Source organism: Drosophila persimilis, unplaced genomic scaffold (assembly GCF_003286085.1).
Source record: "Drosophila persimilis strain 14011-0111.01,24,50 unplaced genomic scaffold, DperRS2 tig00000002-arrow-pilon, whole genome shotgun sequence".
NCBI classification, from domain to species: domain Eukaryota; kingdom Metazoa; phylum Arthropoda; class Insecta; order Diptera; family Drosophilidae; genus Drosophila; species Drosophila persimilis.
In genome coordinates, this window is record NW_020825289.1 from 14,427,457 (window position 1) to 14,454,433 (window position 26,977).

At 50.3% G+C, this 26,977-nt stretch overlaps 3 protein-coding genes across 8 annotated transcripts in view; all 3 read right to left on the reverse strand.

Annotated features, from left to right (window-relative positions):
• Positions 1-285: 285 nt before the first annotated feature.
• Positions 286-14,272, reverse strand: LOC6592456 (protein 4.1 homolog). Of its 3 annotated transcripts, XM_026986509.1 has the most exons (16): positions 14,047-14,272; positions 8,607-8,668; positions 8,087-8,273; positions 7,575-8,020; positions 7,362-7,514; positions 6,942-7,300; positions 6,746-6,876; positions 5,881-5,898; positions 5,280-5,448; positions 5,174-5,223; positions 1,866-4,856; positions 1,420-1,641; positions 1,197-1,298; positions 922-1,083; positions 557-667; positions 286-489 (listed from the first exon to the last, which is right to left on the reverse strand). In XM_026986509.1, exons 3-16 carry the CDS (start codon positions 8,231-8,233, stop codon positions 424-426), a joined length of 5,127 nt encoding a protein of 1,708 aa, XP_026842310.1. In that variant the 5' UTR covers positions 8,234-8,273; positions 8,607-8,668; positions 14,047-14,272; the 3' UTR covers positions 286-423. The 3 variants fall into 3 exon arrangements, with proteins under 3 accessions (XP_026842310.1, XP_026842311.1, XP_026842312.1); XM_026986510.1 differs by lacking the exon at positions 5,881-5,898 and having other exon boundaries at positions 14,047-14,270; XM_026986511.1 differs by lacking the exons at positions 1,197-1,298; positions 1,420-1,641.
• Positions 14,273-14,870: 598 nt separating this feature from the next.
• On the reverse strand, positions 14,871-16,035 carry LOC6592455 (ribosomal RNA-processing protein 8). The gene has a single exon (XM_002018269.2). The coding sequence runs from the start codon at positions 16,015-16,017 to the stop codon at positions 14,953-14,955; it is 1,065 nt and encodes a 354-aa protein (XP_002018305.1). The 5' UTR covers positions 16,018-16,035; the 3' UTR covers positions 14,871-14,952.
• A 1,223-nt stretch (positions 16,036-17,258) lies between these two features.
• The window catches only part of LOC6592454 (mitogen-activated protein kinase kinase kinase kinase 5), a 42,354-nt gene continuing 32,635 nt past the window's right edge, over positions 17,259-26,977 (reverse strand). The window contains exons 3-14 of one of the 4 annotated variants that reach the window (XM_026985149.1): positions 26,468-26,566; positions 26,080-26,378; positions 25,194-25,281; positions 25,060-25,123; positions 22,874-22,912; positions 19,112-19,430; positions 18,911-19,037; positions 18,496-18,849; positions 17,965-18,408; positions 17,674-17,895; positions 17,472-17,598; positions 17,259-17,409 (exon numbers count right to left, since the gene is read on the reverse strand). In XM_026985149.1, the coding sequence (XP_026840950.1) occupies positions 17,310-17,409; positions 17,472-17,598; positions 17,674-17,895; positions 17,965-18,408; positions 18,496-18,849; positions 18,911-19,037; positions 19,112-19,430; positions 22,874-22,912; positions 25,060-25,123; positions 25,194-25,281; positions 26,080-26,378; positions 26,468-26,566 (2,282 nt within the window). In that variant the 3' untranslated portion in view covers positions 17,259-17,309. Of the gene's footprint in view, positions 17,410-17,471; positions 17,599-17,673; positions 17,896-17,964; positions 18,409-18,495; positions 18,850-18,910; positions 19,038-19,111; positions 20,412-22,873; positions 22,913-25,059; positions 25,124-25,193; positions 25,282-26,079; positions 26,379-26,467; positions 26,567-26,977 lie in introns of all 4 variants that reach the window. The other 3 variants (XM_026985147.1, XM_026985150.1, XM_026985148.1) reach the window with 3 other exon arrangements.

Genomic DNA, 26,977 nt, shown 5'->3' on the forward strand with positions numbered 1-26,977 from the left:
TACATTTAGGTTTTATTTTTGTATTTGAATGCAATCGTGGTTTACAATATATAGAGTTTCTTTTCAACGTTGCCTTGCACATTCAATATTTAATAATAAAGAGTAATTATAAACAACAGTTGTAATAAAAAAATAAAAATAATAAACATGTGGATGCATTTCTCATAGACGGTTGCGGATACGATACTTCAAAACTTCTTAGTGTTTATGTCATGTGGGTCATCAGCTCGTTATCGTTATAATATATAGATACTCGTATAGGTTGTATAAAAGGTGTACTGCATGTGCTGTGTATCTCGATTTTGTATTTGTAGTTGTAATTTTATGCGTGGGTCGGTGTATATGTTTGTTGTTGGGTTGAGTGTTGGTAGTGAGTGGGAGTGTGCTGTTTACTTCGAAAATCTTTAGAAATAGGTATAAAATCTACTGTGTTTGTTGTTGAATTTCAATCTTCTCGACTGTCATGTCCGGATTCATGGCCGTCGCTTCCTGCAAAACAAAAGTACGTCATTAGATATCCAGTAGACTTCCAGTATGTATTCCGCATAATACTCACTTGTATTGCCTCTGCCAAAGCTTTGTCATGATCGATCGGATCTCCGTCGGATTGAATGGTGATCTTCTGTTCCACACGGGTCTCAACAATCCCATCGCGTTCGGTTTTGTACTGTGAAGGAAGGATGGGATGATGTGAGTCAATATCCATCTGGTAAATCTGATTAGCGTGTTCTGGGGAAGATGCCTCAACCTGAACCCATTCGAACAAGGGACTGATGCATGGAATATAGTACAGTGGAGCGCGTACGAGCACAGGAAATTGGTTGTAGAGGGATTCGAGTAAAAGAGCCTACCTCTTACATACTTACGCACTCAGCGAATGGGGTCAGTGCCAGGGCTGGTCGATGGCCCACAAGTACTTACGGTAATGGTTTCCACAGTGCGGGTTTTACTGCTCACGGTCTGGGTAGAGATGATTTCGCCGTGTCCCGAGTATCCGGGTGTGTCCTCGCCAAGCACCACCCGGGTGCTCTCCACATGGGGGCCAGTGGTTGTGGTCGCGGAGCTCGAGTAAAGCGGAGATTTCTGTCGAGAGAGTCGAGTCAAGTCCAGAGATTAGAAACGAACATGCACACCTTACACCACCTTAGACTAGGATTTTTAAGATAGTAGGGGGAGGGAGGGGATGCAAAACAAACCTGGTTGTCTGTGCGCACCACACTAGAACCATCATATGGTCCATCGATGGGCGTGCCCGAATCGCCCGAGCTGGTCGAGGAAACGCTGTCCCGTCTCTGATACTAAGTTACGCAAAACAGTCACAACAGCGAGGCAAATACAAATCAGGAAAGGAAAATCAAATCAATTCATGCAAAACGAAAAGTGCATTCATGCGATCTTGGAGCCAATGATCGGTCTTACCTGGTCACCGCTGGTTACCGTCGCCGTCGTCTTCACCTCCTGGGTGACGACGCGCTGTTGTTGCTTGGTGGGGTCGTGCGTGCGTGTGGTGGCGACGGTCTTCTCCTCCAGCTGCTCGGTCTTGGCGTTCTTGCCCAGATCCTCGTGCGTGGTGGCTGTGCGGGTGGTGACAGCGGTGGCCGTGACATAAGCGCCGCTCAGATCGGTTGGTGTTGCATCAGCCTACGGTAGTTGCGTGGATGATGGTGGGGTTAGTGCGTACAATTCAACAATATTAAACAGCAACAGCAGCAGCAACAACAGTAACAACAACAGCAAATAGCAAAGAAAGAAAGTTCATGGAAACTTAAATGGAGGCATACGAAATTATTGAAAGCGTTAGATTAAAGGCGACAATGAAGTACAGAGACAGAGAGAGTGAGAGGAAGAGTATATCCCTTGCTAACCTTGTGTTCCTGTGTCGAGAAGGTCACTTCGCCCGTGCCCAGGTTTCGGACCTCCTCCTCCACATTGTGTGTGACGCCGTCGTTGTTCTTGGTCAGCACCTGTTTCGTTGTCGTCTTCACTACGGTGGGCGTGCTCACTGGCTTCCCCAGCTTGGAGCTGGCGCCCGCCTGGCTTGGACTGCTTAGCACAATGTCCTTGACTGTATCGCTGCCATATTGCTGGGTCATGTCGTCCTCCGAGCTGCCCTCGGAGTCACGGCGCAGTGCCCCCTTGCCAATGTGTTTGACGCCATCGAAGAACTGCTGCCGGGTGATGGGCACCGTCTCTGTGGTAGTCTGCACTTGTGCCTGCTTGCCAAAGTGGGACGGATCGATCTGAGCGTAGTTGAGGATCAGTTTTCCCGTGACCGGGTCTGTTACGGCAGTGGCCGGGTCGATGTCTCCCGTGTTGGGGTCTATGTCGCCGTACTCGCTCTTTATGCGACCCGTCACGGGGTCAATTTCGCCGGTAAGGGTCATCGTATGTGTCACAGTGGTGCGGGCTCCGGCGAAACGGGGATCGTTGGGGTCGACCTGCACAATTTCACCAGTAACCGGGTCAATCATATTATAAACGTAAACGGTTTTGTTGAAGAACTTAAGAACACGCCCGGAGACGGGATCGATCTCGCAGGTCTCTGGGTCGATCTCCTCTGGGCGACCGCGCTCATCGGTCTTGGAAATGAGCAGGATGCGAACGATGACGATCTTTCCGGTCTTGGGGTCTACGCGAGCCAGCTTCGTGTACACCTCGCCGGACTCTGGATCCACCTGAGTGGCGGCGTACAGCGGTTCACCCGTGGCCTTGTCCACCTCGCCGGTGGCAGTGTAAATCTTTCCAGAAGTGGGCTCGATCTTGATCGTGTTGGGGTCTAGCTTGGTCTGTTTCTTGATCTCGTTGGTCTTGGGGTCTAGGTAGCCGTAGATGGTGATGACGTAGCCCGTCTTCGGGTCGACGCTGCTGGAAATGTATTGCTGCTCCTTGGTGCTGGGATCGCTGGCACCCGTGGGCACCCAGATCTGGTTCGACTTGGGATCCACAATGATGTCTTTGTCCTTGGCGGCGCTGACCTGTGCAATGGGTGCCTTAGTTGCGGGATCTACGCGCTGCTGCACGATCCTCAGCGAGATTATCCTGGCATAGTCCTTGTCCGGCTTGTTGTTCTTGGGGTTGATCTGGTTCTTCAGCACAATCTGGCCGGTGGCAGGCTCGATCTTAATGTCACGCGTCACTGTCTTACCCGACTTCGGGTCGTTGAAGGTGATCGTGTGCTTGACCAGATCGATCTGGCCGTACTTCGTATCGATCTTGCCAGCCTTCGGGTCGAACTGACCGCCGGAAGTCTCCACCTGAGCTGTCTTTGCATCGATGATGTTCTTCTTCGAGTCGAACTTGCCGGCCAGCGAGGTGACCTCCACTATCGGGTCGATTTGCTGGCCCACTTCGATCAAGCGGCCTTGGCTGGGATCAATTTTGTTGGTCTTAGGATCGATGACACCCAAAATGGTGATCTGGCCAGTGCCTGGATCGACTTTGACGTTCTTGCTCACCACAATCTTTCCGGACTTGGGATCGATGGCCTTCAGTTCTCCCGTGCGGGTATTAATCTCTCCGTACTTGGTATCCAGAAGGCCAGTATCCAAATTCAGGACTCCCAGAGAACGCTCAACCTCCCCGTTGACGGTATCGATCTTGCCGGTGGCGGGATCAATGCGGCTGGTGATCACCGTTAGCTCCACCACCGGATTGTCCTGCGGGGTTATGCACACAATCTGGCCAAGCGTGTCATCCAGGCGTCCCGTCTTTGGATCTGCTACTCCGGAAACCAAGTGCAGGTTGCCCGTTTTTATGTCTACATCGCCCTGGAACAGCTCCTTCTTTCCCGTCTTAGTGTTGAGGGCCTCCAAGGTGCCCTTCTTTGGGTCAATCACACCATACTTGGTATCGATACGTCCAGTAGCTGGATCCAGGATCCCTGTCGAGTGTTCAATCGTTCCGTTTTCGGCATCAATGCGTTTTGTAGCTGGATCATACTTCGAGGTAATGACCATTATCTTCACGCGCTTCTTCTTAGGCTTAGCAGCGGCTGCAGCGGCTGCTGTTGCTGCTGCACCTGCTCCTGCTCCGGCAACCACACCAGGACCAGTTTTTGTGGGCGAGCCAGGCTTCTTAGCACCTGCAGCACCAGCAGCTCCAGCAGCACCAGTCGCACCAGCATCACCCAAGCCCACGTAGCCAGGCTCCTTGTTGTAGCGCTGAGACTCAAGGAAATCTGATGTCGGATCAGATATGGGCTTATAGCTGCCCGGTGCCCCGGAGGAGTAGCCCTGAGGACCCTTGGTTGGGGAATAGGAGCGCTTCTGGGCATCGCTCAGGGGTACAGCGGCGGCATCCACAGCACTGCCCTGGAGCTTGGCTCTGGTGGTTGGCGAAAGATTGCCGTCTTGCAGGAGCTTGGCCCTGGACTTGGGCGACAGTTGCCCGCGGTTCAGCTTGTCCTGGGTGCGGGGTGACAGCTGTCCAGCTTTGAGCTTCTCGGCCGTCTCCTTCAGGGCATTCTCGTTGCCCGGAGCATAGTTGAAGGCCAAGCCGATCTTCTTCTGCTGTGACGTCGGCGACAGCTGCTCTTGACCATCGGCACCAAGGTTCTTGGCATTGGGATCCTGGTCGTAGCGGAAGCCGCCCGGTGTGTAGGATTTGCGTGTGGGGCTAGTGTTGCCGTCGGCACCCACAGCGTACTCATAGGGACGTGTGACGCCGGGAGTCGCCGAACCGCGATTCTTGGCGGCATTTTTGTTGGCCTCATCCTGTTCCTGCTCGCCGAGACCCGAAGTAACTACCAGACCAAGTCGACCCACTTCTTTGTCCTTGTCCTTTCCGGACTTGTCCTTGCCATCCTTCGATGGTGAACCGCTCTTGCTCTTGCGACCCGAGGAGAATATGCCAACGCCCTGGTCGTATGTGACGGCCCCAAATGGCGACAAATCAAAAGTTTCAAACATAAAACGAAAGATAAATTGGAGGGGAGAAAACAAAATTAAAATTCGTACACAACGTAAATAATAATAAGGATAACTTAAGATCGATTCGGATTATCTACAAACTATCGGAACCGAACTTACGGGTAAAACTTAAGTGAGGTGTTTGAGGTATGGTTGGGGTGGAATGGGATGGGATATGTACACAAGGTCGAGCGCATTCAGTGCGAGTCTATCCCTTAGCTTACGAGTTACGAGACTTAATATCTAAACATTGGATGGATACTTACACGTCTGCCGGACTTGTCGGACTTGTTGGAGTCGTTCAGCTCGTCGTTGCCTAAACAATTGCAGAAGAGTGAGACTTAATTTATGTTCCATCTCAAAGATACTCACCATTGACTCCCGACCCTGCAGCGGCAGCAGCAGCAGCAGCAGCGGCTGCCTTGGCCGCCTTCTCTGCCCTCTTCTTCTCATCCAGATCTCTCTTCTCCTTCTCCTTGCGTTCCTTCTCTTCCTTCTCCTTGAGCTTCTTCTCTCGGAGCTTGGCCTCCTTCTCCTCGTCCTGCGGGAAGTGAGAAATAAGTTAGAGAACATTCCAAAACCGTGGACGCAATAGACGGAATAGACGAATTTTCGGGAGAAAAGGCAACATGCTGTGCAATATAAGGGCGGGGGCTTGCTACACAAAAATAAATGAAGAAGATTATATACAAGCGTGGAAATTGCTATGGGGATGTGAGGACTTGCTTATGCACTACTTGCTCAATGATTGTTTTGTGTAGACTGTACTTGTTTGGCCTGCAGTGGGTTAAATGGTATTTACAGCTTGGGAAAGGTGGGGGATATTGACGCCACAAAATACGAAAAAATATAGTTAAACACTCAAAGAAGTCGGATATCAAGATAGAGTAAATGAATGCACACAGAGAAGGACTTAAGGACTACAATTGACGGCACAGTTAGGAGGTTTTTTTTTTGTTTGTACAGAAATTACCATCTCAAGATCAAGGAACTGCGCATTCAGTGGTTACCGGAAAGTGGATTTGGGAAAGTCGTTTATGAAATCAAAGCAAAAAAAAATAAATTAATATGTTCACAAGATTGATAAAATACAATAATATATAACAATATATAGATATAGAGAGAGATATATATGCAAGTGGTAAGCCCTGAACGGAACAAATAAACCTCGGGGGAGTCTTCAAATAAAATCCTTTCATACTTAAGCTCACAACATTCGATAAGCAGAGAGTTCAAAGCCGAAAAGAAGTAAATTAGGAGAAATCGAGGGAAGTAATCGATTCTGATACGGTTTAGGTAGAAAAGTGTTCACGTTAACCTGAACTTGGGGCGACAGTTCGATCTCGGCGGAGCCTGCGTCGGCCGCCTCGATGCGGGGCTCGTAGTCACCCTCGAGGGAGCTCTGCGAGGAGGCCGAACCTGTGCCGGTGCTCGATTGGCGTATTAACTGGTTAGTTTTTGGGGGATGTACGATTCGGGGTTTTAGTATGGAGTGGTAGGGCGAGTCAGTTCAGGCCACAAAGGGGGCAGGCAGAATTACGAGCACATCATTATCATTATCGTTATCGTTATCATTATCATGGATGGTGGTGGGTCACCAAAGACGAAGACCAAGACGAAGATGTACACCATGTTGTTGTATCGGTATTTAGTGGTTGTAAGTGCGTGTGCGTGTGTTTGTTTGGTTTGGTTTGTGAGTGAGTTAGTAACAAACCGAGAAGAAAGTACAAAAAATATTTTGTTAAGTCCGAAAATCGTTAAACACGGTCATCTCATCTCAAGCTAAGGTCAAGCTAGGCAAGTGCCAGCCGGAATCCTCAGTCAGCAGCGTCAGTTACCTTGTCCTTCTTGTTCTTTATGGGACTGCGGCTGTGCGCGTCCGCATCATTTCCTCGGTCTGCCCGGTCTCCTCTATGGTCCAGGGTGCTGCTCTTCCGAGCCACCTTTTCCTTCTCGGCCATGGCGAGCGCTAAATGGGAATGGAAAGAGAGACATCAGAACTGCGATATGGCGATATAGCTAGTTAAGTCCTACCGTCCATGCTGCGCGACGTGAGGCGCGCCCCCGATAGGGTTCGGTCAAACTTGGGCGCCGTACGGTCCACGGGCGTGGCCCTAGTCTCGTATTGGGTGCGTCCCTTGTAGCGGTACTTCGACCCGAACCTGGGGAACATGGTGGACTTATTGTCCGGCTCTGGCGTCATCAGGCGGAAGAAGGTGTGATGCTCCACACAGGACTTCCACAGCTTTTTGGCGGCCCGATGGTTGGCAAGCTTAAAACCAATGGTCGATTCGTACTGCTCGAATTCGCCCGGTCGTATCTTGATGTAGAAGTGGTGACGCTTGTACGAGATCTTCAAGATCTTGGGCCAAGCAAAGCGGTTGATGCGCAGTCTGCAAGCGAAAGAGACGACGCATTAGCGAATTGTTGGGCTTTAGTTTGAGAGGCTCTCACTTGTCGCGGTAGACCAGCAATCCGGAGGCACAGACGCCCAGCATAATGTCCACTCCCTCGGAGTCCTTGGCCGGGTGCAGGTCCACGCCGTACATGGCCAGCTTCTTGGCGTTTTCCAGGTAATGCAACTCAGCCTCGGCAGGCGATTGGCCCCTGAAAGAGTAGGATATGTTAAATGATGCCCAGCACCAGCTTTGAATGCGTTTCACTCACTTGTGGGTCTTGTGCAAGTCCATGACTTTTTCCTCGAGCTCCGGCGTTTGATTGGGAGCAATTTTGAAGTCTTTCAGATAGGCGCGAGTGGGCATATCCTTGGCATCGTAGTCGCCCATCTCCGACTGGACCAGATACGAGCCGAGCAGAGCGTGGGTGACAAAGGTGCATGGCAGCCTGCCCTCCAGGATGTCGTTGCGCACCTGCAGGCACAGGTGGTAGCGCGTGATGTCTTCCTGCAGCTGCGACGGCTCCGGGGGATAGAACTTCACGGCAAACGACAGGGGCCACGGGTCTGTGCGAAAGAACTTCGCCACGGGTTTCTCCAAGTCCAGCCAAGTGCGCAGGTCTGTGGGCGTCTCATAGGTCAGACCGAAGTAATCCTTCTCAATGATGTTCAGGCCGGCACAGATGGAGTTCACCAAGTCGCGACCCTTGGCCTTCCGCTGTGTGTGTGTGATTGATTGCCATTGCGATAAGTCGTGCTTGCAGGAATATGTATATATACTCACATCAATGGTCACGTCCAGAATGGACCCATCGAGGAGGGTAACGCGGGCTAGAGCGGCCTTTGAGAACGTCGACGAGTTGCTCTTTGGCTTGCTCTTGGTCGGCGTTTCCGGCTCAGCGGGCGCGGACGGTTTAATTTCCGCTGGCATCTTTCTCTTCTGGGGGGCTACGCCAGCAGCTTGGAGGACGCTGCAAGCAAGGGAAAACTTTAGTTGGTGCAACAGTCGATGCCCCTGGCTCCCAGCACAAGGGGACGGCCGGATGTGCCCACTCCTTCTGGTCGTGTGTGTGTCTGTGTGTGGGCGCCCTCGCTCATTAGGCGTCTGCAGCTAGAGCGTAAAACATGCCATAAAGTTGCTCAATTTGCCTGGCGCCAGTTCGTAAACAAAATGGGGCACAGACCAGCAAGGAAGCTACCAGCTAGCAGGGGTTTCAACCCTCTGGGGCAGCCAGCGCTGGTGCCGGGGCGACTATGATGTCATGCGAAGACATGTCGCTGGCGGGGCTCTAGTTGGTACTTACTTGAAGCTGGCTCAGTAGTTTCTCTGCAATAGCTCCCAGTGATTTAGCGCTTTGTCGGGGAGCTGCAAAGATGGGGAAGTCGAGAAAATGCCCATTAAATGCTGAATTGCAATGGTTAAAGTTTAACTAGCGAAAGCCACAGCCGCATGCCATTCCCTCTAACAAGTGCAGACTGAAACGAGTTGCGTACTCGTAAAGCTTTCAAGCCAGGCCATAAACAGCACATCAGTCCGCACTCGCAGATCTATGGCTGAAGATTCCCAGGTCCTAACTAGTGCTGGTGTATGCCTGAAGCGAGGCCTGAGCGGACTTTCGCGGAAGTCCTTTGCAAAAGCTGAAAGTCAAATGATCTTCTCAAGCTCACGTTTCTTGAAGTTCAGCAATGACAGACGTTGGATACAATCGAATACGATTATGTCTGCGTGTATGTGGGTGTGTGTGTGTGTGTGTTTTGTGTTATATAAGCCGGCAAGTCGGGGCTGCGTCATGTTCTACTTCTTATCCCATTCCGTTCCCATTCGCATTCACCCGATCCCGTTCCCGTTCTCGTTCCGTTTGCGGTTTACGTTTAGCGGGACTTGAAATTGTGAAACGTCGCCATCGGTGTGCTCTCTCCGAGCTCTGGGCTGGCCCCACCCAGAGAAGCCTCTTGAAGCCTTCAATCAACGCTGATTGAGGCATTAGTTAACGGGAAAGGAATGAAAGTCAATTGGCAGAAGATGCACCGACCGATTGCACTGCGAGTTCAATTTAGTGTTTAATTGATTTCGAATGGGGTATACCACGATGCCAAAGAGTGGGGGTACGGCACGAGTATTCACTGAGAGAAAAAGAGCTAGCTGAACCAGTTTTGCAGAGTTTTATTGATGGGCCAGACTTACAGGCACAGCTGCGGAGAACGACTATTTCCAGCGATCAAAATTTACAGCATAAACGCAAAAACAAAGTCTCAAAGAACATCGCAACACAATTTCAATTTCGGACAACGGACAGCAGGGACAGCAGGGACAGCACGGACGGGGGGCGACAGCACGACCCCAAAGAGAATAAACTCTGGTGGCGTCATCGTGCGTTCAAAATTATACGAAAACTCACAAAAAAATATGTATGTTGAGAAGCAGACCAGCAGACCCAGAACCAGAAAAGCAGACAAACATCTAATTTATTGTATTTTATTTATTTTTTTTCTTCTGTATATCACGAGGAGCATGTGTATGTATGTGCATGTAAGTGTGTCTGTTTGGCTCTATATAGCATTATTTCGGCTGTTCTGTGCTGTGTGTTTATTCCCATAGTTGAAGGTTGCGCATACGCAATGTTGACATCATCGAGAGAAGGTTGCAATTGTTGAATTGCTGTTACTGGTACTCGTAATTGCAATTCGCTTGGATTGGCTTCGATTCGATTGAGAGCGATAGCGAGATGTGACTGAGGGCACACTTGAGTGATCATCGCCGACCGGTGAATCAGCCTCATTATCTCCGGGCACCGCATTGCAAATTTGTTTGGCAGCAAATCCAAAACAAATCGAGCAGATAGCATGTAATACTTGTGCACGAGCATGTTCCTTATGCTCGTATCGCATTAACGATGACATCATCAACGTCGCAGCGTCAGAATATGCCATGAAATCGAGAGCTATTTCTAGAGTATATTGAAATATTTGCAAGAGGTGCCGACACCCAAAAAACAGAAGAGAACAGCATTCGCTTCAATTGAAGGGGGTCGAGGTGAAATCCATCAAGTGCGAGAGCCAGAAGCTGGCTCTGGGCGATTGTCTAATCATGACGGCGATGCTGTAGTCGGGGTGCGAATAGATACATCTGTATGAAAGAGACTCGGATGGACGGACAAACAATGCGGCACGTATGCGCTGTGCATACACATGTAGGAGAATATTTCTGTATACATATTATGAATGTAACAAAGTTCCATCCACATACAATGAACAGCACAACAAAAGATTCCCCTAGCCCTCGCCCTCGCCCTTGCCGGTCATCCCAATTGAGACTGCCACTCTCGAGTGCTTCTGGGCGTAGTCTGCTTCAGTTGCGTCTGCTCCTCCTTAATTAAGTTTCATTTAATACAACTTAAATCAAATTCAATTTGCATTGGGTCTGTGCAAACAAACGCTTGCCGAAGGGGGGAGAGTATGAATGACGGATAACTGGTGTATCTCTGGTTATTACTCATTTCATTTCATTCACTTCTCACACTCCACTCGACAGTCTGTCATCATATTATGTCACCTGGCGGTGCCGTCATGACAGTTTACAGGGTATGCGGAGCACTCCTCGGTACCCCTGCCCGGATTCTGAATGAACTTTCGCTTTAAGCCCATTAAAATTAAGCATTTCCTCGCCGGTAAAATGCACAAAACTTGTCGAACTTGCCATTTTCCAAAACCAACGAACCGTTGCCAATAAATTGTGTCTAAAATGTGCTGCTATTCAAAGTGGCTTTTTGAAAGGCTAGTGCTCAACATCCGTCCGTCCATAAACATGGCCCCGCTTCCGCGAGCAGAGATCTTTGGGAGTTTGGGAGTTATTTCTGGACTCACGCAACACTGAAAGTTCCACTGGAGTTCACGGGGTCTCTCTGGTTTCTTTTTTGCTGCTTTCTTGGGGTACGAGCTAGGGGAAATCGAATGAGAAACGCGTAAACATTAGCGCCTTCTGGACGTGTATGTGGGTCAATCAATACAGTCGGCAAGAGGGTGTGTTCTGTCTTGGGAAACTCGGTGACTTATCGGCAGAGCGGAACTGCATTTGTGTGAGCCGTGCAGGAAGGCGACTCAGGCGACCCGATAAGCCAGATCCGTTCCCATTTCGCAACCGTATCGAGCACCAGCCTGAGGCCTGCAGCGGGGATGACCACGAAGTGTAATCGCTGGCCATCGACAAAAGTGGATCGAGCTGACGAGATGGGTTTCTTGTCATCGCCTGCCACTTTTGGCCAGCTCAAGTGGCAGCTTTACCCAGTGTCGGTTGGCTAATTACCAGCATGCTCTGATCGGCGTTCGCTGACAGCTAGCACCACCGCGAGAGACCCTCACGTCACCCACACACCCGTACTCTGTCAATAGCTATTTAAAGCACTCGACTCCATTTGGCCAACGAACTCTGAATGCAGTCGATGCTGCTGTTGCTGCCACTGCCGCACCCAAATCACCGCAATTTGATTTCTGCTCATCCGGAATGGGAGGGCGGAGCCCGACTAGGGCTGGGAGCAAGGCTCGGCAAGTAAACAGCCGCCACAGTGGATAATTTTGTCCACTTCAGCGCTTTTCACATAAATCATAGACCTATGGACGTCCCGCCAACGACACAACCGCCGTTCCAGAACAAAAGTAAAAATCGATGCGACAACAAATAAAAATAGAATGCAAAATGATGGGGGGGGGGCGCAAGGAAGGAGGCAGAGTAGCTGGAAGCGAGCTGGAAAAGCTGCCTTCCGTCTGATTGAGTTTGTTGACAGATTAGATTGGTTCCATGGGCAGAGCGGAGGGATAAGGGGGGTTGGTAGAGTGAGCTAAGAATACGAGACAATCATCCTATATTTCGATTACACTTTCGGACTCGTGGAGATCTCCCCATCGATGCGATCTTGCCACTCTGGCCCGTGGCCTAAAACATCAGTTTACAATGCAATTCAATTCTCAAAGCCAGGCTTGCTCTTCAGCTCTCTTCGAGCTGCTCTCTCACTCTCTCTCTCTGGAGAACGCTCTCTGGTGAGCTTCTAACGCTCCCAGACACACCTTGTTGCCTCTCCGCCAACGAATTCAGGTTTTCCATTCCATTCCACTCTCTGACTTGTCTCTGATTCCGACTTTTGTTGTTTGGCCATGTTTTTGCGTGCTGCCAAGTCGTTAGCTAGCGCTCTCGCTCTCGCTCTCCCTCTCAACCAATCTCTCTCCCTCTTTCTGTCACTCCGAGTATGCTCGGATTTTATGATAATTTTCTACTTGCTTCGTAGCTCGTTTTTGTTGTACAGTTATTAGCATTAAGTCGCTGGCACTCTCCTCACCTCAGTGCCAGCTCCAGTCTCAGGCCCAGCTGCAGGTCTATCGCTCGTTTGCTTTGCTCGGCTGCTTTATCTGTTTGTCTGCTGTGCAGCCAATTTCTTGGCTTGCAACCGGTTTCTAATGCAAGCTCCACTTCGCTCTCTCGCTTCTCTCCGTCTGGCTTCCACTTATGTACATACATATGTATGTATGTACATTGCATGAAGAAGTCTTTATGTTAATGTCTAAAACTATTTGGGTCAAAGCCCAGAGCTCTCCAGCCCCTTTCGCGGTCGCTGCCACGTAAACAACTTCTTGCCAGTCCCGGCTCCGCCCCCCGAAGAACCGTTGGCAAGTCAACGCCCCTGGTTTTCCGGGGATTGTGAAAATCGTCTTGGTCTTGGTCTTCGATGACGCATGGCTGAGGAGGCAGGGGCACAGTCACCTGCCATTCATAACTCATAACTACACACACGCATGGCCTTTGTTTTGGTGGCTATCTTATCAGCCGCATTCTAGCCGTGTTCCCCTAGTTGTACGGTACGGCTAAAGGCTTTGCAGTTTTCCTGCTATGCTAGGCCTTCGATATCGAAATGCCAATGCGAAAACCCGCTCAATGGTTGATAAGCAGTTGGAAACCTGCCCGACGGCGCACCGATCGATTCCCATGGCCCCAGGCGATCTATTTTGGTCCCAGTGACGTCGACATGGTAGCCCCTATAAAGCGACAGACGTGGGACAAATGGAACACGCAGTTGGATGGGATCTATCCACCCTGTGGAATAAGTCGCATTCCAAAATTACAAACGCCTCTATGTATAGATACGCACACGGGCGGCACAAATTGCTTTCAGATACATTTGTATCTGATCGGTGTTGTGGAACGTTTCCTTGACTACCACTGCCCAATTGGAACCCTCCCCTGTTGCAATGCCTCTGGCTGGCGGCACAGCAAATGGCAAAATGCGAAGGAACTGAGGAAAACACAAAATTCGGTAAAGGAAAAGTGGAGTAAGGCGAGACAACAGTAACAGCAACAGCAATAGCAACAATGTGGGACGAATACACGCGTACAGTGGACAAAACAAGAAACGGAAAGAATACCGTGCCAAAAGATACTCGGAAAGCTTGATAGCTCACAGATACAGATGCAGATACAAATACAAGCGCTACAACTACAACTATGGCCAAAAAACAACTCTCTCCCTCTCTTTGGCTCTGTCGGAGAGCGGCTCTCTCAGCCCGTGTATGTGTCTGTGAGTGAGTGGCTATGAAGTCATTCTGGCCCAAGCGTATATGTGTGTGTCGGAAACATAAAATGAGACCGAAACGGAGACGGAGACCGAAAGCCACAGAAAACTCCCGACCACAGCCCAAAAAAAAAATCTAAGCAGCCCAGCAAAAGGCGCGATTCTGGTGGAACTTTCAGATACTCACCAAGAAGTCGTCGCTCTAGAATCCTTTTGATAATCCACGGGAAGGATACGTAGATGAAGATACTCTGTGGCTGTGGTTTTAGCTGTTTTTTCTTGTTTTCACTTTCACCAACTGCTTTTCCCGATTCCCGATCTCAATTCGATTCGATTCCTACTGCACTCACACAAGCTTATGCAAATAAACAAATTCTTGGACACTTTTTTCTTTTGAACGCGAAAAAAGATAATTTGTTGTTGTCGTTGAATACCTGTTGAAATTTTACGTGAGTTTGAGTGAGTAATAGAGACTAGAGTGAAAGAGAGGGACAGAGAGAGAGAGAGCGATAGACAGGGGGAGCGAGGGTGGGAATATAGGCGTGGGCGAGTGGGAGAACTAGAAAACTGCACGGAAAGTGGTAGCTAACAAATTAATTTCCAATTTATTTTTAAACACACTGGCGAATTGCGCGCTTTTCTATTCGCAATGGGGATCTTGGGATCGGATCGCAGATGCTTCTCGGCCAAGTGCTGGCAACCCGAAACGTACCGTCTTTAATAATATTCGAGTAGGCCCAAACCCAACCGTTCGGATTCGCAGTTGAAAAAATATTGGGAGAGCAAAAGATTGAGATACTTCACTGAAACGCAAAACTGAGCATGGCTCTCTCTTGGTTTGTTTCTCACGGTCTTCTTTGAGGGTGGTTCGCTAGCCCATGGTAAATTCTTTCAGAAGGTACGGTGTTAGGTGCATTCGAACGCATGGTAAATGGTATAACTAAATTACGCGGTCAATTATATTAATTCCAGTGGGTTTTTTTCCGCTTTAAAACAATTATACGATTTAGCTGATTGGATTTACAAGTTTGAATTTTATTACGCCTTTCTATTTTCTACATTTAATTAATGTATGCACTTTTTACCTTTGTCCTCATCGCTTGCGGTAGAGGCAAGGCTTTAGAGAGAACGGCTTTAGCTTGACTGCCTTGTCCACATGCCGCATCTTCTTGAAGTGGAAGAAGTAGAAGTAGTTGACGGCCACATCTTTCTTGACGAGATCGAAACCGCAGGCGCCGACGCTACGAACGAAGTCTCGGGCATCCTCAAAGCGCGACTGAATCTCCGCAATGTAGACGCTTCCATGGAGCTTGAGCACACGGTTTGCCTCCAGAAAGAAGTCGTTTAAGTTGGTACCCATGAGCGAGAGGCAATAGACAGCCACGTCCAGGCATTGTGGTTCCAGCGGTGTATTCGTAATGTTGCACGGTATGATGTCGCCTCGAGATGCCACCAAGTCCATAGAGAATACCTTGTTGGGCAAGGACTGGGCCAGCTTGCCATCTCCACAGCCAAAGTCGCCAATGATTGTCGTCTTGGGCAGTCGTTTAACAGTCTTGATGATGCGATTTAGCGGATTCGCTGGCCACTTTTCCACTTGCTGTCGGTAGCCGGCATGGTAGGCATCGAATGCGGAGGCATCTGAGCGGAACATGGCCTCCGCCTTGTGGCTGTTCATTGTGTAGAGTTGTTCATTGATGTATCGGAAGCGTCCGCCCAGGAGCTCCGTCTGGAGCTTGTTTGCCAGCGAAGGTGCCGCCTCAGCGGTTGCCGGCGTCACTTCCATTGCCTCCAGTGCAGCCTGCGCCAGCTCCGGCTTGAGTCCCAGTTGTTTCTTGCCACCTTTTGTCGTTTGAACAGGAGGACGCTGCTTTTCCACGCGACCAGATCGCACTTTGTGCATGGCCCGCATTTCGTCATCTGCCTCATCGTCGGACGAGGTGTCTGCTGGCGGAGCCAAGGGTCCTCCACCAGGTCTGTAGCGAAATCCGCCATTAGCCGTGGCAGTCTCCGCCTCAGCTGCCGCCTTTGACTTCTTCTTCTTAGGTTTTTTTTTCTTCGACTTCTTTGTGGCACCAATTCCGTTTCCTGCCGAGGTCATCGGCATAAAGTCAATTATTTCGGCTCCATCTTCCCAGGGAGGAACTTCAAACGGCATCTTGAACAGAAATTTGTAAACAAATGTGTGGAACACGTGAGACCGAAACTAAATGGGCTAGTGCGTTTGGCAAGTGAGTGAGACAACACGCATTTGTGAGAAATACCATAGCGCGTTTTGACGGGCGCCAAATTCAAAACTGAACCGCTCGTACAGAGTTTTTTCAAATACTTTTATTTTTTCACTAAACTAGAGTTCAACAATTTTGTGTTTCTGTTTTCTTTTTTTTGTATTAGTTTATAATTTTCGGTTTTACGCTTTGTCATAAGAACTAAATAACTTAAGATCTAGAGAATATTTTTACAACTGAAGACGTAATGTGCTGTTCGGAAAGTTTTCTTTTTTGATTTCGTATAGCCTAAAAACGTGACTACGACAATCAGTTTAACACACAATAAAGATAGGGGCCGTTTCAGCCATTTAGTTTATATGTTCAATTTGCATGTAATTTCTGTGTGTTATTAGTTTAGAAAAGTCTTAATTTCTATTTTTGTTTCCCAACAAACCGTATCTGCTTTGCATTCCTAAATACTCGTCATTCATTCATACCCTTCTCACGATGTGCAACAGATCGCATCGAATCCTACCAATTTCGTTATTGAGCCAATTCAAAAGCAGATTTAACCACCTAAAAACATTGCGATTTACAATTGCTAAAGACTATGTAATATTTATTAGTTTCTAATTGCCTTAGTGGATCTCGTAATGTATGTATGTAAATATAATTGCGTGTGTATAAATATGTATAATTGGATTCTGTTGCTTTCGCCCGTAGCTGACTATTTATAAACGTATTTATTGGCTTTGTGAAACGTGTACACAAATCTCTAACATAACTATTGATTACCGTAGGGTAGGTCATTAAAGTTAGTTGTATAAATTAAAGCATTTCTTTGTAATACAAAAATAGAACTACAACGGAATCAACGTAGCAGACGCAGACTGTGAGACTTACGAGTATCTAATGTATGTATTGTATGTATTTATATCGAGTGTATCGGCAAAGTATAGCGCAATGAATTGGGATTATGGATGCTGCCTCTACGTGCGATAAAATTGCGCTAAGTAGCTATCGAACTCTCGACATGTAAGTGTATGTAAGTGGCTCTATCATCTATCATCTATCGTCTATCATATACCATCCATCTATCATCAGTAATCCAATTCTTAGTTCTACGAGTAATTAAATTACAGTTATTAGTTGACGACGACGACGACGGCGCCTGCTTGCCATTAAAACGTATTGTGTAGCGTATTATATTTAAAATATAACAAGTGGATTATGCGGGCGCCTAGTAACTGGCCTCGTGGCCGGCCAAAATGTACAGATCGTGTCCCTCCTCACTGCCCAGGGAGCCAGTCCTAAGCAGCTGACTCTCCAAGGCAACAACCCTGAAAAAAAAAAGATAATATCAAATGTGATACCAACTGAATGGATCATGGATCGTGCTTACTTGTCGCTGCCCAGCAGCCGGTAGGTGCGACTCATGTCCTTGATCTCCTGCGTCACCTCACCATTGCGCAGCGACTTCCCCTGCATGCCGTGCTTGTGGAATGCCAAAACGCTGTCTGGTAAGCAAACTGGAAAGAGAATGGTCAAGTGTGGCGGTTACTGATGGAAGGTGGAGGCGCAGCGGTGGGTGGGCCATCTCTTACCAATACTGTCTACGTTAAAGTCAAAGTTAAGCTGCGATACCATCTTCTTGTGCTGCTTGGGGTTGCCTTGGAGCGTGACCACCTGCATCACATTGCCATAGCAGACGAGAATGGCGTCCTTCTCCACCTGGTGCACACGCACCACCTTCAGGAGGTCGCGTCGCGGCACCATCGTGGCCATGGCGTCATACTCCAGGTCCTCCGAGTGGAACCAGCTGGCACCTGCAAGACAAATCCCGTTTAGACCTCCTTTGCCCATGCCCCCTGCCGAAGCAGCATCCACAACGCAACTGTTCATGTTGATCAGCTCCAGCTTGAGGCAGCCGTTCATCGCCTTGCGCACTCCCGTGCACACAATGGGGTACTCCAGCTCCGGCGTGATGATCATCTCGAAGACGGGCGTGTGTCCGTTCTGAACGCAGCCGTGACCTCCGCCCAGGATGCTGATGGCCGGCCACTCGCACTGCTTCAACAGCATGAACTTGTTCAGCGGATCGTACCACTGCATCAGGAAGATGCCGCTGGGCGTCGCCCCGCACAGATACTTGTATCCGTTGTAGGGGTTCCTTGTGACGCAGCACTGGGTGCAGCCCTTTGTGTCTGGCACCTTGGTGGTGAGGGCAAACTTCCTGGGCACCAGCCGCTCGGGGATCTTGTTCATGTGCAGCGAGAATCGTACCGTCTGCTTGGAATGCAGAGCCACCAGATCGTGCCTGTACAGCTGGCAGGACTTGCCTGCAAATAGCGATGGAACCGTTAGCGAAAGCCGACGAAATAAGTGCCAGGCCAAGCCAAGCCAAGCCAAGCCAAGCGGACACCTACCAGACAGACTCATTAGGACGTCCTTGATCACATACAGCCAGGTGGTGCGGCGCGGGAACAGCTGGTCGATGGCCGCGTCGTGGAGCTCGTTCATATTCAGGTTGTAGATGCCCTCCTCGGCGCCGATCAGCAGGTGCTGGTCCCGCGTCTCTGGATGGATCCACGAGGCGGTACAGTGCACTCGCAGGGGGCAGCCATTGAATATCTTCGAGAAGCAGGCGCCCATATGCACCTTGGGTGTGGGCGGCAGTCCGTTGGAGATGGGCCTGGGCGGCGTGTGGCGACGCTTGTGCGAACGCTTCGGCGGCACAGGAGGTGTGTTGTTCAGCAGATCTGGTTGCGCCTCCTTCTCCACTGCAATGGGATGGTTGGGAATTAGTACTGGACTCCTCTGGAGATTACCCTGTGCACTCACCTTCTTCGTCGTCCTGGGTGCCACCATCACTGAGGCTGCGTGTCCGCGAAGACTTTCCCATGTCATTGAGCAGACCGATCAACTGGTCCATGGAGCTATGCCGCCGCGGCGAGTCTTCCAGCCCGTTCTAGAGGAGAGTTTGGATGTGGTTAATGGGAGTTGCCATTGGGGTTTTACGTCGCCTGGTTCGCTCTCTCTTACCTGGTTGCTCTCGTGCCGGTAATCACAGTTGGTGCCCGCTGAGGAGCCCGCCGCTCCACTGCCGGGTGTCTCTCCAGAGCTGCTTCTTAGCAGATTCTGGTAGAGATGCGAGGAGCTGCTGGCCGCAGCGTCGTCGGCCGCCGCCGCTGCTCCGAGGCTGGCCGTGGGGCAGCTGGAATGCATGAAGCCGTCGCCGATCGATTGCGTCACAGGCGGGGGTGTGGCATCGGCCTCGACACCGTTGGTGGCACCGACACCGCAGCTGCCGCCGGCGACGCCGCCGCCTCCACCTCCGCCGCTGCCGCCAACTGCATCGCCGCTGGAATTATCGAGGAGTAGTAGGCGATTATAAAACGAAGCTGATGACGCGGAGGACGATATGCTGGATGAGATCAACCCGTGGCCGTGGCCATGGCCCTGGCCCTGGCCCTGGCCCTGACCGTGCCCATGCCCGTTCGCGTTCGGATTCGCAGACGCCGGCGAGGGGGCAGGATGGGCGGTCTGAGACGCCTGCGCAGCCGCAGCGGAGCGATAATTGCTGCTGTGCCTCAGGTAATGCGCGGCAGAGGCGGAGCACCCAGAGCCGGACCCAGTAACCGTGCCCGCTCCCGAACCTGAACCTGGGACGGCGGCGGCAGCAGCCGAGGTCGTTGGAGCAGCGTTATTCATGGCAATGTCAACATCCACCAGGCCGTCGTCGTCCCCATCGCCAATGCTCGTTGTGCGGAGATTGGAGAATCCCAGGCCCAGGCCCATGCCCATTCCCACGCCCATGCCCAGGCCCAGGCCCAGATAGGAGCTCAGATCCGGCATCGAGGCCAGCGAGGCGGAGGAGCTGATGGGGGTCGAGTTGCAATTGGGATTGTGGGCCGCCGAGGTGGCCAAGGCGCTGCTGGTGCTGGACGATGTCAAAGCGGTGGTCGATTGCTGCTGATGGAGCTGATGGAGATGCTGATGCTGTGGATGCTGATGCGATTGCTGATGTGCTTGCTGTGGTTGTAGCTGTGGCTGTGGATGCTGCTGTTGCTGCTGCTGCAGTTGATGATAATGATGATGGTGGGTGTGGGGCTGCTGGTGATGATTGCCTCCTCCGACTCCGACTGCGACTCCGCCTCCATATTGGGCACTGCCACCGCCTCCGCTGCTGCTACCGTTTGCCCCGCCTCCACCTCCACCTCCGCCTCCTCCTGCTACTCCTCCTCCACCTCTTCCTACGCCAACTATCCCGTTGTGGGAGGAGCAGCTGCACTCGGGGCCGATGGAATCTTTCAATCCCGTGTCGTGCAATGGCAGAGTGGCTCTGCAGAGCAGGATCGCGACACAGCAGACACGCAGAGAGACGTCAAGAGAGAGAGAGAGAATGCGGGATAGAGAGAGCATGGGCGAGAGAGAGAGAGAGAGAGAGAAAAGAATGCCAAGTGTTTGAGCTTCTTCGATCGATAACCGCGCAAAACATTCGATTCTGTGAGCGTGAAGGGGGTGTTGTTGTTGGTTGGGGGGTGGTTGGGTGGGTGGTGGGTTCCGACAAGTCTTGTGTCTAGTGTGGACAGAGAGGAGGCCGCTGTATATCCTTCATCTCCCTGGCTGGTGATGGATGCTGTTCTTCTTCCTGTTCTCCACCCACATTCTTGTTATCAGGCATGCAAGTGTGTGTGTGTGTGTGTGTGTGCAGCGCATGCAATCGAAATGATAAACTCCCTTGGGCAGCCGCAGCCGCAACCCCCCGCACCCCCAGCCCCCAGCCCAGGGTCGAGACCGAGGCCGGGTAAGCGGATTACGCTTTTAATGAAATTATTTGCGGCCCAGCCGACGCGTCGGCTCTCCTGGTCACGCCTCCGCCATTCCGCCCATCGAGGGAGGTTTTATTCGGTTTCTCCGTGGCGGTTGGAGCGGCAGGGTGTGTGTGTTTTTTGTATTGGGCGCAAGATAAATAAATAAACTAATATGAAGCCATAAATTATGCATGAGATGCAAAATACACAAGCACACAGACACACATGCGGATGGAAATGCTTGAATAGAAAATAGCCTCACACATGAATGCACAGAAACAGAAACAGAAACACGGCAACACAGCCGAAGCCACAGAAAGAGACAGAGAAAAGCCCAGAGAGACAGAGAGAGCAACAGAGCAACAAAAATGTGGAACGCCCAGAGAAGAAAAGGAGCCAGAAAAATGAAATGAAAAGCGAATAAAATGAAGAAATTGTTGGGAAAATTAATTCGAAAAACAAAATGCGAACAATTTTGCCCCAAAACGAGAACGAGACGAGAACAAACACGCCCCAAAAAACAAACAGGAGGCAGGGCCACAATTTACTGGAAAATCTCAGCCTCAGCAGCTGCTTGCAGGCGCCAGGCGCCAGGGTGGGGGGCGGTAGATTGGGGAATCGTCAGGAAATGACCGGAGGAATCCCATTTTCCGAATTAGTTTCGTGAATTTTCAGTTTATGTTAACATAATTGCAATTTGTTTTTCCCATTCCCTGGGGCAATCATTTCTGAAGATGCCCATCCGCCAGGCTCCATCTTCAATCGCAGTATGGATGTGCCTCTACTTGTGGCATGTGCCGAGCCCCAGGAGCAAGTTCTGGGACGGATGTCAGCAACATAGTTACGCTCTCGACAGGCCTGACGGCCCCTGGGATGTCCAGAAATATTCGCAATAATAGTAACAATAAAACCAATGCGACGCCCATTTGCACACACATCAAATAAATAAACAATAAACACGGGAAAAGGGTGCGCGGACAGACTCGGGACTCGGGACAAAGGACAAATCGAGCGCATTTAATGGGGGACCATTGGGGCATAAATTTCGCCCAAAATATAAACCAATTGCTCTGTATAAATTAGTTGAGAATTGCCTTCTGGCGGCCCGTCCCGGAATATAATTGAGCCATCGATGAGGCCGGACCACGGTGCGTATGCTCAACATTTCGTTCTCCCTCTCCGGATTGTGCATCTGCCTTGTTCTCTATCGCTAGACAAAGGCAAAAGTTTAGGCGGTATAAGAGGCACGAACAAAGCCCCGACGAGACAAAGGCCCGCCCCAAAAGAAGTTCAGTAAACAAAGAGAAGGAATGCCACTCATGGAGGAGGCAAAACAGAACAAAACAGATCAGAGCCCAGCCGAACAGCAGCCGTAACTTAATAAGGTTTAAATGGATGAAGGCCGAACAAAAAGCGTAATGAAAATGTTGCTATTTCTGGGACAGGACAGCCTGACAGGACAGCCTGACAGGACGGGGCGATACGGTAGGGTAGTTCGTAATAAACCAAAGCGGCCCACATGATGAGCTGCCTCTGCCGCTGCTGGTCTGGTTGATAATGATAATGATGCTGCCTCCGCAGATATTCCTTGATGGATGCCACACACACACATGGGGAATTTGTGAGAAGCGGAAGAGGTGCTCTGCAGGTGCAGAAGAGAAGTGCCAGGGCCCCCGAAAGTTGCATTTCCCGGCTGCGCTGCTCTCGTGAAGAATGGAAGTGGAGAAGTAGAGAAGTGTAGAAGTGGAAGAAGAGGAAGTATATGAAATGAACTTAACGCTAAATCAAAGTCTATTGTGTGTGTGTGGGTGCGCATGGGGGTGTGTGTGTGTGTGTGTGAGTGTGGGTGCGCATGGGGGTGTGCAGGGGGCTGTGTTTGGTGGTACGGGGGACACCGAGAGCCTTGATGTTCGCTCGCAATATTTTTATTTTGGGTGTAGGGTGGTACGGTGGTTGGGTGGTAGGGTGGTAGGGGGAAGGGTGTAGTTACCTTAGCTTTAGCTCCTCATCAATATACTGTAAGAGGCTCCTACGGAAATCAAATACAAAAAAAAAAACAAAGATACGGAAAAAAGGATAAAGAAAATAAACAAAAATTTCATTGTGTTAAGTTTCGCCTACAAAAACAAAAGCGAAAAGAACTCCAGAAAATGTAAACGCAATTCTTTAGTTTGGAAAATTACTCGAAAGTTCGGGGCTGAGCCCCAAAACGAAACTAAAGCCACTGCCAGATCGTCGTGTATCGAAAGCATTACTATACTACTTATAAATACAATATCTCTGTGTGTGTGTTTATCGGTATATCGGAGTGTATTTGTGGTTTGTGTGGCCAGAGGATAGGCCTTCGTTCAGTGTCTCCCAGGCGGAAAAGCAGCAACAGGAAGAAAGCCGCTCCTTGCCGCCTAATTAAACGGATCTGGCTAATTTCTCCTGTGTCCCATGATTAGGATGTTCTTTGCTCCGTCCTGGAAATTATTAATGTTCCCCGCCCCCTCCTGCCCGCCGCCTTTGTGTGAGCGTAAACAAAAAAAAAAGGGGGAAAAAAGTATCCTTGTTGTACTTTCCGCTTATGACGGTTTAAATGAAATTAGCCATGGCAACCGCAGGAGGAAGGATGCGCTGTAAGACGAGCCAGGCTTTTTTCCACCAACTTTTCGGGCGCCATTCAACGGAAACGTGGGTGTGGCACTTGGCCAGCAAGTCGCTTGTGGCTTGCCGCTTGTAGGCGACTCTCAGTACATAAAAATTGGCGCAGCCAATAAAAATTGGGCACCAGAATCGCGACAGTCGCCGCTTGTCTGTGCCAGTGGCTGTGGCAGGGGCATGAGTACTCATGAGTAGTACTCGTACTCATGAGACAGAGCCAGACGCTGGCTTTTGTTGTCTGGGACGCACGCTCAAGTGGCGGCTGCCGCAAAGTGTTTGCCACATCGAGCACTTTGCATGCTGCCCCTTGACGCCACGCCTTGCCACACGCACAGCGTGGCAGCAATGTGTAATCGTTTAAAATGACAAATGGCACATCATCCAGAGCATCTCTCCAGCTTGTGGCATATTGAAGCTGCCCTCGTGGATTTGGCGCACAACATGGCGTATGATTGATACTTCGATCTTCCGTTTCTTCTCCGTCGTTAATTGATTTCCTGGCAAAAGTTTCTGCTCCTTGAACTCAATTTATTTCTAGTTTCCAGTTGGCCCATCTGTCCGCCGCTCTCTCGCTTTTTCCACCTGCTCCGCTGGGACTGCTTATTATGTTATGGAGCAGCATACTTAGTGGCGCCCCAGCTCCGTCCTGGTTAAGTAATTACTCCGACTGGCTGCCAATTAAATATCCCACAAGTTTGAGGCATACACAGCCAGGCAGCCAGGCAGCCAGGCAGCCAGCTCGCAATTATAGCCACACACTCTGGGGACTTGCTCGGACTCTGAAGCGGACTCGTACTCGGACACAGACTCCTCCGTGGAATGGATGAAAAATTCACAAGTTTCATTGCCCGGACAGACCCGGCGAGAGCTCCGGCACGTAACTGCAACTAAGCGCAAGCGTGTGCCGCTGCCACACACATGAAAATGCAGCAAAATACGAAAGTAAACACAGCTCTGGGGATACGTGCGGCTGAAAATTGACTGTGGCAAGTTGTAAGCCGGGGCAAATTACACAACGCGCGTGCTGCGGCGGTGCATAAAAAGCGCAACATGCAACATGCTACATGCCACATGCCACATGCCACATGCAGAGGGTAGCGCAGTGCCAAGTTCTGTGGCTCCTTGGCACTCCCAATCTGGGGCTCTGCTGATGGCTGGTGGCTGGTGGCTGGTGGAAGCCTTCGCTAACCTTAAAGACATGTTCATAATCAGGGTGCCCGTTAATTTTGGTCTTGATCTACAAAAGAAGAGAAGAAACAGACAAGTGGATAACAATGGATCCCATGGCTGATGGATGGATTCCGAATGCCTCCGGCTTTACATATATAGTGTATGTGTATGTGTGTGTGTGTATGTGTGTGAGAACTGAAACCAAATTACCAAAACTGAAGCGAAGTGAACCCGTTGTCGCGCAAGTACTTAAGAAATAAGGCATAAACTGTGGCATAGGTTCAGGCAGAAGAAGAGATATGTTCGAGTGTACACGCGGGATACACAGGAGGAGGATCGCGGCACTAGGGCAGGACTTACATGTCGCTGGGTAACGTCTCGGGACTAGAGGATCGCTCGTTCCACATGGAGTTTGTCGTCATGGCTGCGGTGAGGAAGGGGGGAAGGTGAGAGATTAGCAAATGCCAGGCAGCCTCTCGGCGTCGGGGTCTTGCCTGTTTTCAGCGTGTGATTCTGGGCTGGAACTCCATTGGTGCGTGATGTCATCTTGCTGGGTATCCGCTGCGGAACACTGGCCACCGTCTAAGGGAGGAGACACGTTAGGATGCGGGTTAACAAGGGAAAAACGCTAAAGAGCTAAAGAGCTAAAGAGCTAAAGAGGCATCGTCAGTGGCAAAGTTTCAGCCTGCGATGGAAGCCCATAAATCAAAATCATATTGGGATTGGAATTTTGGAGCGTCATGCGTTACTTTCTTCAAGTTACACGAGGAATGTGGGGCACGTGGTGCACGGGGGGGGGCACTAAGTAAAATTTGAATATCTACTGCGCGCTTCTTGGGGGTGGAGTCCCTCCTTTCGTTCAAAGTTTGCAAAATATCCAAACAAATTGAAGATTTATGACTTGACAAGCCCCACAGCCCCAGCCCCCTGCGGGGGGAAATGCCCATTAAATATAAATTTGATTTTGATTTTGATTTTCCATTTGCATTTGTCGTTAAATAAGTTTCGCCTGGCCGTCTGTCTAGACATCAGCATTTCAGGGAGGGGAGCAGGGGGAATTAATTGGGGCAGTGGCCGGCAAAACCTAGAGTTTGGGGCTCCCAAGGTGTATAATGGCGCACTAAATCTCTGTTCTTGAGAAAGCAGAAAGCAATCTTGGTCCTTGTGCCTCTGCAAGGACGCAGGCCGCAAGCCGCAAGCCCCAAGGCCCAAGGCAGGGAAGCCCAGTAAATAGCCACCAAGGCCTGAGAGAGAGAGCGAGAACTAAAAGCGTAAATAAATTACACAAAAGGTGCCACAGCCAGAGCCAGAGCCAGAGCCAGAGCCAGCAGCTCCTTCCCCTCCTCCACCTCCTAGGGCTGGCCAGGCGCCACTCCTCACCTCCTCCTCGCCGTCGAGATAGTAGTAGAACTGCTGATTGGGACTCTGGTACTTCTGGAGCAGCTCCTTGGCCACACGCAGCGACATCTCGCACTGGACGAAGGGATGCTGCAGCAGGCGCTCGGCGGTGGGTCGCTTCTTGGGGTTCTTCGTCAGCGCCGTCTTGATGAAGTTGTGGAATGTGGGACTCCACTTGTCCTTGTTGCCCAGTGTGGGCGGCTTGAAGCCGCTCTTCGACATCAGGAACAGGGCTCGCATCGGATGCAGATCGAACATCGGTGGCTGCAGTTCAGCAAGCTCTGCAAAAAGCGGCGTGGGTTAAAGGGGGTCAGTGACAGAGGGGAGGGGGGGGGGGGGGGGGGGGGGGGGGGGGGGGGGGGGTACTCACCGATTGCCGTGATGCCACAGGCCCAAATATCACATAGTTGATTGTAGCCGCCCTTGCGCTCCACGGCGGCCACCTCGGGTGCCATCCAGTAGGGTGTCCCTGCGAATGGAGGAGATTCGGTGGTCAATGCAGCTGCCACTGGTTGGGGCATGGCAGGCGATTCTGCTAATTCCTGCCAATTATGCAACATTCACACATTTAATTTCATTGCCTCAGAATATGTGCCGCAAATATCATTTATTCATGCGCATTCGTTTTGTTTTTAATATAATAGAATTTAATTTGATTTTTTTTTTTTTTACGGTGCAATCTGCCAATTGTGCAAATTGTGCGAATAAACAAATTGCTGAATTATGCAGAGCACGCCAGGATGGGGCGCCTCATTTCGGGCGCACGTTTTATGATCCTGCGTCCATTACTCATACGCCATGTTGCAGCCAATGGCCCCAACCGGGGGGAGCATCTGTTGTCGCACTTTCTCGAAAGTTCTGTGAAATTAATTTTCATCTC

Excerpts from the sequence above, each read along its gene's own strand:
- LOC6592456 (XM_026986509.1), bottom strand. The coding sequence starts at position 8,233 with ATGCCAGCGGAAATTAAACCGTCCGCGCCCGCTGAGCCGGAAACGCCG. Across the intron at positions 1,642-1,865 it reads TCTCGACACAGGAACACAAG|GCTGATGCAACACCAACCGA; the intron begins GTTAGCAAGGGA and ends CAACTACCGTAG. Across the intron at positions 1,084-1,196 it reads TGGTGCGCACAGACAACCAG|AAATCTCCGCTTTACTCGAG; the intron begins GTTTGTTTTGCA and ends CTCTCTCGACAG.
- LOC6592455 (XM_002018269.2), bottom strand. The coding sequence starts at position 16,017 with ATGCCGTTTGAAGTTCCTCCCTGGGAAGATGGAGCCGAAATAATTGAC.